The sequence below is a fragment of the Ischnura elegans genome, chromosome X (assembly GCF_921293095.1).
Source record: "Ischnura elegans chromosome X, ioIscEleg1.1, whole genome shotgun sequence".
NCBI lineage: Eukaryota > Metazoa > Arthropoda > Insecta > Odonata > Coenagrionidae > Ischnura > Ischnura elegans.
Genome location: NC_060259.1, coordinates 112,248,235 through 112,266,446, shown reverse-complemented (window position 1 = coordinate 112,266,446; position 18,212 = coordinate 112,248,235). Strand labels below are relative to the sequence as shown.

The 18,212-nt window shown below is 38.6% G+C and overlaps 1 protein-coding gene across 1 annotated transcript in view; it reads left to right on the top strand.

Annotated features, from left to right (window-relative positions):
- Nucleotides 1-1,204: 1,204 nt before the first annotated feature.
- The window catches only part of LOC124170678 (erlin-1-like), an 81,101-nt gene continuing 64,093 nt past the window's right edge, over nt 1,205-18,212 (top strand). Inside the window, exons 1-5 of the mRNA XM_046549574.1 lie at nt 1,205-1,510; nt 3,350-3,430; nt 3,610-3,718; nt 14,514-14,620; nt 15,504-15,655. Of these exons, the coding sequence (XP_046405530.1) occupies nt 1,403-1,510; nt 3,350-3,430; nt 3,610-3,718; nt 14,514-14,620; nt 15,504-15,655 (557 nt within the window). The 5' untranslated portion in view covers nt 1,205-1,402. The remainder of the gene's footprint in view (nt 1,511-3,349; nt 3,431-3,609; nt 3,719-14,513; nt 14,621-15,503; nt 15,656-18,212) is intronic.

Below are 18,212 nucleotides of genomic sequence, written 5' to 3'. Positions count from 1 at the left end.
TGGGGTGTACTGCCTTTTGCTTCATATGCAAGTGTTGTGGCGAGTTATCTGATACCTATTCAGTGCTCACGTTCCTATTAATACATTGCATTCACAACTGTCCTTTGCTGATTGTGTTGAAGTGTCCCTGACTGTTAGTTGGTTTAATTGTCTTGCATGGTTATGCTGGGGTGTACTGCCTTTTGCTTCATATGCAAGTGTTGCGGCGAGCTATCTGATAACTATTCAGTGCTCACGTTCCTATTAATGCATTGCATTCACAACTGTCCTTTGCCTCTGACTGCCTGTTGGTTTAATTGTCTTGCATGGTTATGCTGGGGTGTACTGCCATTGGTTTCATATGCATGTGATAAGCAAGTTGTCACATTGCTATTCATTGCTCATGCACCTATTAATGCATTGCAATCCCAACTGTCTTTTGCTCAATGTGTTCGAGTTAGCAATATTTCTTTCCTTATCCCTGAATGTGAGGTTATTTAAATGCCTTAGTATATTTTCATGTTTTATAAAATTTCGAACGTAAGGCATTGAAGTGGTGATCTATTGTTTTTCAGTGATCTTTTTCAAATGTTAATGTTGCCTTGTTTTATGAATGTATTACTGTTTTTTATCAATAAAAATTACTTAATGTTTAATTACTTTTGTTTTTTTTTATTTAAAAGAAACAAAAAGTTTTGTTTTTCAGTATATTCGAATATTAATATTACTGTATATACTGGATGACATATTTGAATACCCAGTTTTGCCGCTCATTGTCAGTGCTGCCATCTATCGGCAGTCTCGTACACTTTTTTAGGGCTGCCATCTATGAAAAGCACTGTACTACGTCGACTAAGGAAAAAGCGGGGTGAGGTGAGGGGAGGTAAGGTACTTCCTCTTAACATGGCAGTTCACAATGGCTGGTTGAAGTCAATTCTGTTTCGTGTGAACAAGAAGTTCTCATTGTATTTGTGTTTGATATTAAAATAACGTTACCACTATCTAGAAGTCAATAATTTCAACACTCCCCTTTTGTGCATAGATTTTTTGTTTAATTAAGGATAAAAATGCAAATGAAAGAAGACATATTTACCCGTTTAACAAAGAAGTCAATGTTTAAAGTTTGTTCGGAAAGTTCTCAGGGCTCTACTGTACGTTGGTTGAGACTTCGCGGTGTTCGTGGCATCGACGATTAATTCCATCGATAGAAATCGATAAATATATATGTCGATAGGTCGACAGAGAATGATCGATGCCTGCAGCGACCGGCGTAATCGCGTGCAAGAACTTGCAAGAACTGCTAGCTCCGCAAGGACGTTATGGTTGTAACATTCCAGTTAGTGTAATGCAGTGGTCAGAATTGGAGTGCACGAAATTGATGCCATAAGCAAGGCTCCATCTGTGGGAGAAGTGGTTTTTTGGAATGGCGGAAACATTTATGATTGTACTTCTCGTCCCATTATTGGTTGGAGTTTTCGTTAACCTCGCTCTGCATAAAATAGAGGAGGGGCATGTTGGTGTCTATTATCGGGTAAGCTCTTTTTAACGCTCTTACGTAGTTTTTTCGCAGTTTTTTTCCTTAGTGTTAGTATTTCTTTATAATTATTTGGGTTCTAAGTGAATTCATTAATTTTGATTATAACATGTGTATCTAAAGAGTTGCCCGATGCTCTACGTACGTGGGATTTCTGTAATAAGGGACGGGAAGATTACAGAAGTTTACGGTTTAAATTTCTCTTTAAATGATTTTACTGCAGTGGCTGAACACGTACGTATGCCAGGTCGCACTGCTCGCTAACACCCACTGAGAACTTTGCATAAACATTGGTCATTTAATTCTGAATTGTCGTTTTGCAAGATGTTATATTAAGACGGTTTAAATTCTTTCACCGGTCGGTGATCTCATTTCAGCGTTTGAAGTATAGTTATCAAAGGAAGTTCGGTTGAAAGACAGGTAAGATTTGTTGATTCTACATTTTTTGGGAATAGGGAGAAATAGAAATAACAGCATCTACTGCCGACGAGCTTGTCACTTCTGTGATGAATTCCGTGTTTGCTAAGGTAGTTGTTAACTGGGTAAGCGCATTTCATTTTCAGGTTATTTCATGGCAGATATCGTCAGGTTAAGAGTAGAATTGCTGTAGATAGGAATCATAAATTGGTTTTAACGGTCGAATGAGTGGTTTACAGTTTTCCATTACTGCCTGCTGACTTGCCACTGGCCTTTGGATTTATTATGTCCCAACCAGTTTTTTTGGATGACGATAGAAGAGTGTGGACTACTGCGATCTCGTGCTGTGTGTGGGGTAGTAGAATGGGAGCTGATTTGGTTTGACCTGTAGCTCTCATTCAGTTCAAGTGATGAATTTAATATGAATAGATGAAGTTACAATTCACAATTCTCATGTATATGGATGTTATCATTGATGAAACATTCATGTTGTCCAAATTCTATAAATCGCCCTCAACTGTTCATTATCATTGAAATTTGATCAGTCATGCCATTTTCACTAAATATACTCCTTTCATTACGTGAATTGTCGATTGCGTGATTATCTATTTTCCTGAACATGGTCGTAAAACTTATTTAAGTACATATTGCTCTAGTAATGGGAAGAAAGCTCCGCATTTATTAATTCCCTACTTATTTCCTCCTCCTCATTCTGTGGATTATGGTGCTCATTGTAATGAGAAGGCAGGTAGTGGGTCGATTATAACGTGTGTCTTCCATCACCAATCTGCCCCTGATCGTCTCAACCCTCATTGAGCTAGGCAATGACCGGCGAACTGCTTTTTTTCTTTTTCTCAAAAATTTCATTGCGCCATTACTTTGCTTTTTAGGGCAAAAGGAGCTCTGGGGGTGATGTCTCGAGGTCTCTATGAACACAGATAGAATTATTGGTGCATGCAATTAATGATGCAATTGTTATTTGTTCATACATAACTCAATTGTAGAAGAAAATGTATTTTTTAAATGTATGATATGAGTGCGCCATGCAATCCACTTGCAATCTTATTATTTGTCATATAGAACTCTATACCAAGGTGGCAGTGCTATTTCTTTGTGAATTTGAGGTCTTAGAACCTGGGTTATGTACAGGTTAAAATGAAATGTTAGTTTCATTTCAACCCTGAAAATTTTTAAAATAAACCTGGTTATCCAGTTTCAGTTTGTTCTGGGTCAAGTCAGCTCATTTGCATTTGTTGTCACAGCAATCTTTTAGTTTGTGGAACTTGGTGACCATATTTCATTAAATTTTTGAATTTAGGAGATGGCTTCTTTCATATTGTTCTAGAATAATGATTTTTTTGTGAACGATCATAGTTTTTTCTGCTTGCATTGTTCATCAATACCTGTTTTCATTTTCAGGGTGGAGCTTTGCTACCTCATACAAGTCAGCCAGGGTACCACATGATGATACCTCTTATCACTACGTTCAGATCAGTTCAGGTTAGATAATATATATTTATGCATTCACAATTGTAGTGATTATTGCTCTAGTGATATTTTATTTGTAATGTATATCATGTGGTTCATGAGAGAATGAAATGGTGAGTTAATTGTAGGAAAATACTGCTAGTCTAGCACATGCTTTTAGATATAGCTGAAAATTCTGATTTTTGTATTAGGTTACTCTTCAAACTGATGAAGTGAAAAATGTACCTTGTGGAACAAGTGGGGGAGTTATGATATACTTTGATCGGATTGAAGTTGTGAATGTCCTCAGTGCTGCTGCAGGTATGGTCAGTGATGTACTGGAATATATATATTTAACCTATGTTTAGAATTGTGATGAACTAAACAGTATTTTAGAGTATAAAATTCGAAGAATCAAGCAAGATGGAGTGGAATTGATTCATAATGAAACACTGACTTGCAATTTTCCACAAAAATAAAATTTAATTCGACTCGAGTTTCGATGTTACTACATCATTTTCAAGGTACAACTGAGAGAGGAGAAATGGGATGGAAGGTCCTCAAGGAGGTGGCTGGAATGGGTAGAAGTGCAAGGCGTGGGGGGGGGAGTGGAAAAACCAGAGGAGGTAAAAAGGTTGGAAATTGAAGGGTTTTTTCCAGGGTTAACAAACTTTGAACATAGAAATGAAAGCATTTGAATACACGTGGTGGTCTTCTTATCTTCGGGTGTTGTTTCCGAGGGCCATCGGTGAATTGTGTGGAAGGGGGGGGGGGGAAAGACGTCTTCTGTGCCCGTAGGCTGCCGTGCGGATTAGTAGGGGGCCTCGAGGACGCGTTCTTCTGAGGGTGGGGAGTGGGGGGTCGGCGGTTAAATGATAAATTTGTTTCTTTTGATGTTCAAAACTTATTCCCTTCAGTCCCAACCTGTGAAGCACTCACCTTAGCCAAAGAAATACTATCTAAATCAAACATCCACCCACTGATCTTAGAAGAGCTATATCAATTAATGGAAATCTGTGAGGAGCAAAATTATTGCCGCTTTAACGGACAATTCTATAAGATAAATGAAGGTCTAACCATGGGATCACCACTTTCGCCCACACTAGCCGAGATTTTCATGGACCACCTAGAAGAAAAACTATTCAAGTCACACCCACAGTATTGCCAAAACATTTTCTACTGGTTCAGATACGTCGATGACATTTTGTGCTGCTGGACCGGCACCAACAGACAGCTAGATAGTTTTCTCCAGCTCATTAACCTCTTCCCTACGCAGGGCTTGATTTCACGGCCTGAATTTTCTGATGCTAAAGAAGGAAGGCTGGATTTTCACGGCTTGAATTTTTCGAAGCAAAAGGCCAAAGGCCGTGTTTTCATGGTTTCGCGGTCAAGAATGCCAAGTAGGTCCCAACCGCCATTAGGATCCCTTGGCGCGAGAGGTCCGACCCTTTCCTATTGTCCGTGTGGGGATTACCTCGGCCCATTCCGGCTCTGTGTCCCACTCAAGGAAGGTGCTCATGGTCACTTATTTGTTTATAAGTTAAAATAACTAAAAACGTTCATGTTGCATTTATTGAAAATCAATGCAAGGAATTACATTCTGTATGTTCTGCTGATTGGTTCCAAATTTTAAACGGAACTCTAGCGTTCATATTAACGGAGTTGATCATCATCTAGAACAATTTTTGGAGACGCTAAGGTTAGATGTTTAATTGTTATTTTTATAACTTACTAGCAAGTTTATAGGAGCGATATTGTAATGATTTACATCTAAAAATATACGTTACTCTGTTAGCTACATTCTAAGTGTACATTTGCGGTAAAATTCGATAGAATATCCGATTTAACTTCTATGAAAAAAAGCCCTAGTAATGTAATAAAATATGATTCTCTCAGTTCTTTGTCGTGAGCCAAAATGACAGCGACTATTTTGAATAACCTCCTACCAACCTTTGAATACCAAGGTATTATAAACGAATTTCGCTATAAATACTGATTAATGCATATCCTAAAAATTCGTAAATTTAATGTACCAATAGGGAATTTTTTACGTAGACACATGTTGTGAGAAGCATTCCATACCATTGCAGGAAAGAGCACTGCCCTACCCAGGTAATTACTCTCATACCTTGGTTCTCTGATCAGGTTACATTTAGGTGGTCTGCCCTGTACACCTCACAGGCTTACTTCGGGATACATTAGTGCATTAACGTTTTCTTGGAAAAACTTATTACCCTCCAACTGGCACACCCAAGAGTATATTGGTGCAAGTATCCTCCTACTGAAATATGTCTGTGGAAGATGATAACCTCATTCTTCTCGGAATAGCTCATTTTCTTTTCAAAATTTTCTTGGCGTGTATTCAAATTTAACCGTAAATGTTCTGTATGCATTCCCTTTCCTACTTCTGCAAGGATTGTCTTTCAAATGATGTTTTGGTGGAATTACATTTTTTCTTGGAATTATACAGCCAGGATTTTTTTCTTGAAGTGCCTTTCGATGGTTCCTTAGAGCTATCGTTAGTTTTGCATACGTTCTCGACGTGTTCAGAGTAGGGGTGGACGGGTCAAAATTTTAAGGTTCGGGTCGGGTCTCGGGTCGGGTCGTATCCAATAATTTGATCATAATTTTTTTCTTGAAGCAGAAATGTCAAAAAATATGTTTATGAAGGCCAATAAAAGGAAATAAAAATAAACAATCTATACCTAAATGGTAGATTAGTTTAAGTGTATTCACTCAAAACAGAAATGCAAATGCATATCTGAAACAGACTACTACAAAAATAACACAAATAAATACAATACTAAGTTGGATAATGAGGTCAAGGTAAAACAAACATCTTCCTGTATTTCCTGTAAATATATTCCAAAGGCAATTCTTCCAGTGCACTCAATTTCAGATGGGCTATTATTAAACTCAATGGCCCATATTACAAATGTTTTAAATCAATGACAAATATACACAAGAAATATTTTGTTTCCATAAATGTGTTACTCTTTAATTACAAAAGGTTAAAGAAACCAAAAACTCAGTCTTAAAAAAATAGAATGATAACTGATGAAAGCTAATAACAATTATCACTATCCATTAATATTTGCCTTATAATAATGACTTATGTCTAGTTATTTACTATTAATTACACAATCTATAAATTATTAGTTTTTTGCCAGAAGTTAGAAATATTAAACCTATTTTTTTTACACTAATAATACAAAGGATGAAAGTAACATGAACAAATTTGGTAACATATACATACATATATATATTTGATAACATAACAGTAATTTGGTTTCGTTTTTTATGCTTTCCGTATGGAAAATTAAATACACCGAACCCTTCTGGAGTTTTGTAAACAAGGGGAGTGGAACGCGTTTGGGCAGGGGTAACATCAAGAGTTGTTATATGAACGGGTAGATGGAAGGAAAATACTCGTTCCGTATTCTAGACTTCGCAGATAGCCGCTTAAAATAGGCAAAAATGGAAAGCATGGCTATTTTTAGAAACTTATCCTCACATATATAATTTTAATGAACTTAAAAATAAAGCTGTTAATATTGATTCCACTCCAGCCAAAAACTATCCTTTTAAATCAATGTTAAACATTTCTAATAAAGATATCAGCTGCTGAGATAAAGTCGTAGTCGCATTGACAACAGCATTGGCATCTGCAACGGCCTTTTAAGAATGGGTCGGGAGTCTCCTTCATCTATGTCTCCGTAAACTAAAAGAATGATATAAATATCATCATTTACCTTCACAAACCTTAAAGAGGTTAGGCTTTAAAAACTTTTCAGCCTAACCTGGTGCCTAGCCGAGAAGTTTTATTCGTTATCGCAGGTGCTAAAATGGATAAGAAATGGAATATATGCCGTATCCCATTTGTCAAGTTATTATCGATCGGAAAGAAATAATATTTCAGCCCAATAACGCATATATAATGTTCAGCTGAAAATATGGAAGTCAATACCAATCACCCGTGAATATTTCTTTATAGTCCCTACTATTTCATAGTTCAGTGACGGAGTCAGACTGAAACGTAATTGGGCCGGCAGTCGTCACGACTGCCTGTCGCCACTCCTCGCTACTGCGTAGATATTAGAAACTACTTTCTGCCTTTAGCGCCCTTAATTGATGCTAGCCTTCTAATGTCAGCTAGTTCTGATTATTGCATTCTAATATAAAATAATGTCTAACTTTTACGTTACTTAGGTTTTCTTAAGATCGCCATTTACATAGGAAATATTCGCTGGCTTGTATTTTACGACTTTTTATGCCATAAAATGTATGAAATATGTTATATTTTGAGAGCGCTGTCACAAATGATGGCCATAATCAATTTAAAATGTTGCTGGGGACAATAGAAGTTATAAAAAAGAAAAGTGAAATATTTTTCGCGATGGATAAAATTCTCGCGATTTTCGACCCGACCCGATTTTGACCCGAGATTTGAAACGGCCCGACCCGAAGGTCGGGTCAGGACGATGACCCGACCCGAAAATTTCGGGGCCCCGTCGACCCCTAGTTCAGAGTTACTTGGACGAGTGGAGCATTAGGCAAACTTGCTGGACGGGAATTTCCTTGCACTGGGAAAATGTCCAGGCTAATTACAGATCAATTGATCCTGGAAATACTCACCAGAAGTGTTAATGAAGATGAGGATAGTGACTCTAGAAACAGGTTTTTGTTTTTTTTTCTTATTTCGAGCGTAAAATTAATTTATATTTATCTAAGTGAAATTGCTTTATAAATATAATTTTGCAATTTCAAACAACAAATTTGTTTGATTCAAGTAGTTATATGAGAATTTTTCGGGAAAATATTCTTCTTAAAAACTTCGAAATGTTTCATTCCCATGTTTTCAGAGAACTCGTGGAGAGCAGACGCGGATGAGGAGTGTGGATTTGGGCATCATGGATATAAAATTTGTTAATATCATAAATCGTAAATACCTAGAAGTATGCTAGGAACATTGAAAGATTTCATTCCCTGTTAAAGTATTTTTTGGCCTATGATCTAATGCCCTTTTGCTGAAAACCCTAAAAATAACCGTAGAACTTCGTTTAAAAGTTCTATAGGCATTGCAAAATGAAAGGTATACATTGATGAACTGACATTTAATGCAATAGTAACAATTAAAAAAAATTACAATCGAACTAGAAACAATAAACTGACCGCAAAAGTACACCGTGATGGGCTGCCTGCGGGAAAAGGGTCGAGGATTATATTTGCCCAGTTGCCGGGGAAAGGGTCCGGCACTCCGCTAGGAAAGGTCATCAAGTGGAGGGAGCGACTACCTGGACGATTCGTTGCCGAGAAACAACTCCGTACGGGGGGAAAAAGAAATTCTCGAAGCCTTCGTACAGCCAAAAGCAACTTCCCGTGAAGGAGCCCGGCCTGAAAAGGTTAACTCACTACATAACTCTATAAAGTTTACAATTGAACAGGAATTTGACAAAAAATTAAATTTCTTAGATTTGTCTGTGGAAATTCAAAAACAAAACCATGTCTTTTCAATATACAGAAAACCTACTTTCACAGATCAGGTCATCCCAGCGGATTCATGTCACCCTATTTCACACAAACTAGCTGGTTTTCATTCCCTAATCCATAGATTAATCAACATTCCTATGAATAACAATCACTACCATCAAGAATTCCTGACCATCCAGTCAATAGCAATTAACAATGGATACAGTGTGGAACTCATCGACTCTTTGCTTGCAAAGAAAAGACGACAACAATCAGTGAACCTCAACACCTCTCTCTCCCCACAGCAGACAAGTGAACCCCGTAAATGGTGCAAAATTCCCTTCATCAAAGATCTCTCCTACAAGATTGCCAACCAAATCCCTAAAGAAAAATTCAGAGTTTCCTTTTACACCCCCACAACATTATCCCTACTCTTGTGTAAACACAAAGACCTATTCGAAAGTGAAAAACTGAGTGGTGTATACGAGATGAAGTGTTGCGAGTGCCATGCGCAATATATAGGTCAGACAGGAAGAGATTTCAACACGAGATTCAATGAACATAGGAAGTGCATCGCCCATAGTAACTCAACTTCGATGGTGGCCAAACACATCATTGAGAGCGGCCACAATCCAAACTTCACAACCAAAGTTCTCCGTAAAAATACCAAAGGGAGGAAATTAGACGCCTTTGAACAATTAGAGATCCACCAACGTAAACATTCCCAGGTTTCCCTTCTCAACGACAACCTCTACCTTTCAAAATCGCCCTTGCTTTCCATTGAGTTCCAATAGTGCATTTCCCAGAAGTGTTACAATCCCTCCTCCCCCCCTCCTGTCGCCCACTCGACGTGAATGAGATCCCACAAGAACCATAGAGTGAATCCTAACCGCCGACCCCCCGCTCCCCACCTACACACCCTCAGAAGAACGCGTCCTCGAGGCCCCCTACTAATCCGCACGGCAAGGTTCTTGGAGTAAAGGTTGCCTCATTCGCGACTCGGGCTCCCATTGGCTTGACGTCACTGTAGACCCAACTTCCAGCGCCATTTCAAATTCTAGCCTTTCCGCGGGCCTAACTGCTTACCGTAGCGAGTTCTTGAAGTTACCCTCTAACGAACACCATAAGCCGAATTTTAAATTGAATGCCGATTTATGAAAATAATGATGTTAAGACTTAAAAAAAAGATTAATTCTTGTATTCAGACGCTATAATTTCCTGATGAAGTGATGAAATGGGATGGTGTGCGAGTTAATTCCATGTCCACACTTCCTTCCTGTAACTCTCAAAACACTGTTTTCCTTGCTACTCCCGCAATATAATTTAAACTTAGATTAATATGGCTTGGAGGTTCCGCCACTTTTTAAATAGAAATTATGCTCGTTTTCATTCCTCGCCGGGCTTTTAAAATACATAAGATAAAGAAAATTATGCAAGAGGACATTGAAATCCTTTACTTCAATGGGAAGAAAAAAATAAGCATATAGAGTGATAAGAGTTGTAAATTTACCGTTATTACCATTTTCAAATCATTCGTAATAGGAATTCAAAGTGATACGTTATAGGAATTCAAAGCCATACGTTAAGCAAAAAATCATACAGATGAAACGGAACTAACTTCAATATTATGCTGAGAGAAATAAGAATTCCCCTGTAAAATAATTTCTAGAAATGGAAAATGAACCACACACAATTGCCATTATCAAAACAGCACCATAGTTGCCCACTTGAGTGGAGAACAGCCTTCGAATCAAAGGACTCTTCTCTATCTTAAATCCCACAGAAAGTTTCCACTGTAGCCTTTGGTCAAAAACCTCAAAGAAAAATGTTACATGGCACCAAAAAGCACTGCAGGAAACAAATTCGATTATTTTCAGTGACAATTGCTGAAACAAGAACTTAAACTAATGCATACCAGCTATTTGGTCGATCATAAGTCTGTAGTAGAAATTTAGCTCCAAGGTCAAGGTTCATTTTGAAGAGGGTATAAATAATAAGACTCAAGAATTTGTGCAAAAGGATTTACTGAACAGTTTTTTAAATCTTTTTAGTGGCACTACCAAAGTTGCTCTTCTTCGTTGCATTTTTTGTTCAAACATTTTATTCTTGTGAAGACCCTCTGCCTGGCGTAACATTTAATAATTGCTTTGTCCAAGTTGGAGACGCAGCACAGAACATTGGTAATTTGTCGAATTAGTCCTAAATAGAGGGTAGAGTCTACTTCATTACAGTTTGCAGGTAAATATTAACGCGAAAGAGTACAAAAAAATTTTATATGGTTTGACTCAAGTCAACATTCATAAGTTTATATAGGCTATTCTTAACCAATTTACTAGTTCGAGAGAAAATATTATAATTAAAATTAACGTAATTTTCTTTTATGTGAACTACGATTTACCGTATAAGCTTGTGTAAGAGGCGCACACGTGTAAGAGGCGCACCCCTATTTTGAGGATCGAAGCTATAAAGAAAAAAAATTTTGCGACATTTTTTTTATCCTATCGTGCGGTGTTGCAGACGTATGCCTGGAATTTCGACAGTTATCGAAATGTCCTCTTTCAGTACTATTTGAAAGAGGAAATTTTGATAACTGCGGCGGCATAAGAGGGAGTAGAAAGAGTTCCGATCCTCTCTTTGCATACGCCATCGCTCTACGTTGCTTTTTCTGCTCACGAACAATTTTGTTTAAAAGCTCTCACAGGAGTATTGCAATAGAATTGCAGCCGTGGAAAATTTTAAGGCAAAACACGACAGGCAAATGGCATGAGCTTAACCAAGAGATTGAACAACAATCGGGGCAATCTCAGCGCCGTAGGATAATAACCACGTCGTAGATTTAAGGCCCCTTGCACACGCACCGATTTTGGACGGCCGGTAAAATATCGGCCGTCCACATTCCAATAGTGAACAATGGGAGAGCATTGGAGCTTGCACACGTACTGACCACACGCCGGCACCGGTAAAATGCCGGTTAGCTGCCGGCTATTGTCACTGTGGATCACGGACGCCGGCTCAAAAACTTAGCAACGTATCGTTTGACTGGTAAAAATCCGGCGTGTGTGCAAGCATCGCTTCGCCGGTAAAATATCGGCCAATATTTTACCGGCCATCCAAAATCGGTGTGTGTGCAAGGGGCCTAACAGAACTACACTCGGCTCTCCATCAGCTAATGCCCCTGCCGTTTTTTTCCTTTCCGAGACTCCACAGGAAAATATCAAGTTACAGGGGAACAATGGAAACGTGTTTCATCCCTACCCCATTCCACCAACTGACCTTTTTCGGTCTACCAGGTTCAATTCCCCGAGTTTCTGGAGGTCAAATGCTACGTGAGTCACCTTCTGAGCTCGAAGATATCTCGATATCTTTCAGCAATTGTATGACACGCACGAGGTTCTAAAAAGAATTGGACCTAACGCGACGTATATCTTACAGCATTTAAGTTTTTTGAGCTCTAATTGATTGACACAGAGATTTATAGCTAAAATAAGGCTACTAATATTCAACATAGACCAAACAGCACAATTTTGGAAGAAACAAGCGTAGCATAAGCGCATTCAAAAAAGACGAGACGGACTGGAAACTCAGGCAACGCAAACTGCGTATATCACATTGCTGCGCCTTCGCCCCTTCGCTTTAAAGGCAACGATGTCACATGCAAGATCGGACGTGTTCTTCCCTTGCTCCTTCGCTGGTAGCTTTAAATACGGAGGGGAGGGAGCCCTCTTCCCCTCGACCTCTCCTTCAGCGCTCTTCACTTATAAGCATTTCCAATTTCTTCTATCCACCATTAAGTCCAACAATGAGCACACTCGTTCGAATTTTTTCAACCGCAGGTTTTGACACCAATATTACTATATACAGTATAAATGCCACGGGATGCCCACTCGTGGCAATAAATTTAGCGCGCGCTCTGGAGCGAATCACCCCGCGCGATCTTTTCAATGTTCACCTCTGGGGTACCGACGTGACGGAGCCGGCTTGCAAGAAATTCAAACAGGAGCATTTTAAAAATACGTCACTAAGGGAGAAACTCCCCTGCCTGCCGCTTGATTTTGACCCAGGGTTTCAGATGACTGACTCACGCTGAAAACCAAGGCCACTCAGTTCCCCTTGAACTTGCAACTGGTGAACGGGAGGGGGGGAAGATAAGAAGTTTGTGTAAGAGGTGCACCCCCATTTTCGGCTGCAATATCTGGGGAAAAAAGGTGCGCCTCTTACACGCGCTTATACGGTAACACTCGATTCCTTATAAATATTTTTATACACGCTAAAACTTTTCTGCCCCTAAATTAATAAACAATTTTTTGCAACTGTGGCCTCGAAAATTTCTCAATAGCTCTCAAAGGCATACGAAAGGACTCAAATTTACAGACTTAGTATGTATTAGAAATTTGTTTACCTGATATCTTACCATTGGCACACGATGTTACTCATTGCATACGAGGTAAACGATGAATTTGCAAAATAGTCCCTGCATGAATGAGTGCGCAAAATATTAAGTTCAATTTGCATTAAAAGGGAAGAATTCCTGATTTTCCAATGCAATAGGGGCATCTAAGTTCTTGATTACGAAATCTTTAGCATATCCACTTAGTTTGTCTGACTGATTCACGTTCACCACTTTTTTCACATGTGTAGGGGGCGAGACATGGTCAATGATTCGATTAGTTAATATATACAATAAAAAGATTTTTCAACTTAAGCATCCGCCTGTGATATGAGAAATTCCGTCCAGCTTTCTTCGTTTTCGACAAGCTGTTGGAGCACGTTGTCACAGTACAACGGGAGCCTGGCATATCCGACGATCAAAGGCGCTCTTCACCCACAAAAAGTTTGTCTTATGAGTAAAGGATTACAAAGACGATTTCCAGTGAAATTGCAGGAAATGTGTTCAGATTCACGTTAAAAACAAGGCGGCGCAAGGTCTAAGGAACTTATTCTCTCTCAATTTCTAGCGCGCAAACAATGAAATGGCTATGATCAGCTGGGATACAGGGTCTACAGTGATGTAACGGGACTTCTGCTGGCGCATGCGCAGTTGCGAATGAGGCAACCTTACTGTCTAAGAACCTTGTCCGCACGGCAGCCTACGGGCACAGAAGACGTCTTTCCCCCCCCCCCCCTTCCACACAATTCACCGATGGCCCTCGGAAACGACATCCGAAGATAAGAAGACCACCACGTGTATTCAAATGCTTTCATTTCTATGTTCAAAGTTTGTTAACCCTGGAAAAAACCCTTCAATTTCCCACCTTTTTACCTCCTCTGGTTTTTCCACTCCCCCCCCCCCCCATGCCTTGCACTTCTACCCATTCCAGCCACCTCCTTGAGGACCTTCCACCCCATTTCTCCTCTCTCAGTTGTACCTTGAAAATGATGTAGTAACATCGAAACTCGAGTCGAATTAAATTTTATTTTTGTGGAAAATTGCAAGTCAGTGTTTCATTATAGTATTTTAGAGATTGCACTTCTCTCATGCCTTCAGTGCTTAAGCATCTCATGCAAGAGTTTTGGTAAAGAGTGCTAATTTTAGGTATTTTTTGCACTATGCACGGAAATAAAGCCTCTTAAGTTGCCTTGATGCCTATTTAGAGTGTTTTTACAATTTTGCACAAATTCTGAATACCTTTATTATGTTTTTTTGCAGTTTTTGACATTGTCAAGAATTACACAGCTGACTATGACAAATCACTGATTTTCAATAAAGTCCATCATGAACTCAACCAGTTTTGCAGTGTGCATAACCTACAAGAGGTTAGTGTTACTTTCATGCATGCATTACGGAATACAATCTTAAAGAAAGTGTATAATGCTGCCTCTTTATTCACATTGATGTATTATATGTTTTATAAGATCTCTGTAAAATAGGGAAAATGTATATTGAGGAAATGCTGAATTTAGCTTTCACTGTGTTGTAGTAAAATACTTAAGAGGAATTGTGTCCATGATAATGGAGTACATAATAGCAAGCAAAATTCTGACATTTTGCATAGGTCTCTATTCTAGGATCAAATGTCTTCAGTGTGAATACTAAAATAAACAGATCAATGATAAATAGTTTGGTGACTTTCATCATCTTTCTTTGCTAGTATCAATAAGTCTCACTTGTATGTTGAGTGCTTGTTGTTTATGCAAGTATGTGCTGTGAATCCCCATTTTATACTTCTTAAGAGACGGCTTAAAATATGTTGATTCTAGGAAAGTGTAATGTAGAGGCCCACTGTTTGTATGAGGTATTGGCTGGATCCATGGACCTTTTGCACTGTAAAATGATTCCCACTTCTCCTTTTGGACATTTTTTCCAAGATGTGGAGGATGAACTGAAAATTAGGCAAGGCTGATGATTCTCTGTTTAATTGCATTTATCTCTTGCCAGGAAAAAATGTAAAAAATTTTGGACTAAATGACTATGCTATAATAGTATAATATTTCCAATGAAACAACTTTAAACCTGTTGACAATGAGGTATGATTTAACATTTGAAAATACTGTTCTTGTGTAACATAGATGAGGTCAGCAAAACAGACTTCAGGACATTTGTTTATTTGATCTACTGCTTCAGTATAGGAAATTTGAGTAATCACTTTTGTGGTTTTTGTGTTTTTACCAAGAAATTTCATTTTTTTGTGTATTCCAGGTTTATATTGACTTATTTGACCAGATAGATGAAAATTTGAAGACTGCTCTGCAAAGAGATTTGAATGAGATGGCTCCTGGCTTGTATATTCAAGCTGTTAGAGTCACCAAACCTAAGATCCCGGAAACTATTCGGAAGAATTATGAACTGATGTACGTTAGTATTTATATCCTTTGTAAAATTCATTTAACACGTTGCGTAGGGTTGGCAAGATTTCTCGTAATTTTTTTCCCAAACGTTCCGGACGGATGACGAGGATTCTCGCCATTTAGGCACTTAATGAATACTATTTAAAATTGTATAGGTTGATGCGCCTAAATGACGAGAATCTTCGTCATCCGCCCGGAACGTTCAGTAAAAAATGACGAGAATTCTCGCCATCCGTACGCAACATGTTAATATCCTAAATTGATAATCAACCAGCAATTGTGATAGAACTTTACGCCTATTAATTTCTGTAGCCTTAGGAGCAACTGTTTCTGAAATAGACTCATCTTACCAGGATACAGTATATACCTCTTTTCCTTCGGTATTTCATATTTGATGGACATCTCACCCAAAAAATATTTCTTTTATTAGTCCTCCCAATCTATGTGTCTCCTTAGTGCTTTTCTGTAAGGAATTTTCCGGTAATACCATACTTATTTTTTGATATGGGTCTAATTCACTGTTTTAATTAACTATCATCAGCATTTCCATTCTCCTTGTAATTACATGTGTGTTATCTATGATCTAGTACTTTCTGTGATCAGTTTGGCTGAAAATTTCTCAGGTTTTGTAGCAGGTCAAGTATTTCATACCATACTTAAATGTTTTGATTTGCCACTCCATCCATTCAGTATCATTGAGTAATAACTCATATCTCTCTCCCCTACTGATGGTGGGTGACCTTGAACACACTCGAGGCCCACCAACTCTTGTATAGAGCGTTCCACATTTAGTTGACAGTACAGGCCTTATGGATAACAGTGTTGCCAAGCTTCCGCTCCGCCAGCAGGCATCCTAACAGCGTATGCAACCACACATAATAGAGCGCCAAAATGGTTTAGTTCAAAAAGGAGTTCTGGATCGCACGAAAGACAACGTAAATTAAGGAATTTTTTAGCGTAAATTACAATACCTTTGCTGCAATATAAGAGGGAAAGTCTTTTGTTATTTTATGCACGTACTTGTTCAATGCACAAGCTGAATAATGAATAATCTGTAATGTAAAAGAATAGCAATAAATTGAAGGATAATAAAAATTATCACCACTCCTGAATGAGACAAAATTTCTATTCCTTACATATTATGCAATATTTTTTGGCTCTGGCTAGTATTACATGAAAGGCGATGTTGTATAAGACGTCATCAATCTTTAATTTTTCAAAATTTTCCCGTACTTGTTTTATTGTAAATTTAAGATCTCTTTTCAAGCTGACATCTTCAAAGCTAATTTCCTTAATGTTCTCTTTCCTCCACCTTGTAGTAGGCAAGGATTCCAATTTCCTTGAGTAATAAGAGGCATTATCTACCACTATAATTGATCCTTCGGGTAAGTTTGCAAGAAGTGAGTGCTCAAACCATCTCTCGCAACACTCGCCATCCACTTCTTCATACTCATCCATTGAGTTCTTTTTGTACAGAAACACATGCGATGCTCCTTTTATGAACCCATTTTCCGTTCCTGCGTGTATAATTGCAAATCGTCCTCCTCGGGAAGTGGGGGCCAAGCCCAGTATTTAGTCCAGCAAGGAAATCTTGTCGCGGATTTTCTAAGTGTTTGTTTCGCAAACTAATGTTCACTATTTGTCCAACATTAATCCAACTTTCGCCTGTGAATACACTCGTCCTGTGTTCGCGACAATATTTTTTTAGCTGCCTTAAATAATTAATTGTGCCACCAACGAATAATATCATCTCTTTCAATAAGGATGATTCTTTTCCCCTGCGTTCGTACACGAAGGCTATGTCCAAAAGAAGACTATATAGTGTTGTCCTTTTGTAATCTGGGAGAATACTATCCATATTTACCGAGTTTAAGATGGATTTCAAAGTCGGAGGAATATTTTTCACGAAGGATTCATGTACCTTCCTTCTAATTCCCGATCTTACCAAACCGTCGAAAATCACTGCTCTCGAATTTTTGTAAGGCTGTCTAATTTCTTTAGTTTTTGAAGGAGTTACCAATGGACCACGGGAGCTTTTGTTTCTCACTCTGTAAATAGTGAACTCCAACACCCAGTAGCCTTTGAAGCTTCTCGGCAGGCCTCACTAATACTGAGTGATTTCCTTAAGTACGAGAAGACTTTGAGCACCAACTGTCTTTCGCGGCTTATGAGCTCCTCACCTTTTCTCCTCTTCTTTGTATCGGACATATTGATTGGGCGTGTTACAGCAAAGATAAGTGTAAAACACACTACACAATTCTAAAATTCAGCAGACCACACAACACTTGTTCACTCCAAAAATATGCAATGACAAACTGAACGCCTTCGTAAATTCTTTCCACGGCCCCTTCGGCTTGGGTCGCTTTTGGTGTAGGTTTTATGGTACCCTATGAAAGGAACTCAGGAAAAATCCAAGCCCCCTTTTGTAAAAGGCGTGCACTGGATGGGGTAGTGTTTCGCACAGATTATGAGATATTCTTTTTCTTGGTTTCCACGATGGGACCTAAACACCCAAGGCGAAAGCATCTTATTTCCAAGCCACTTGCTTACTTTCGTGTAT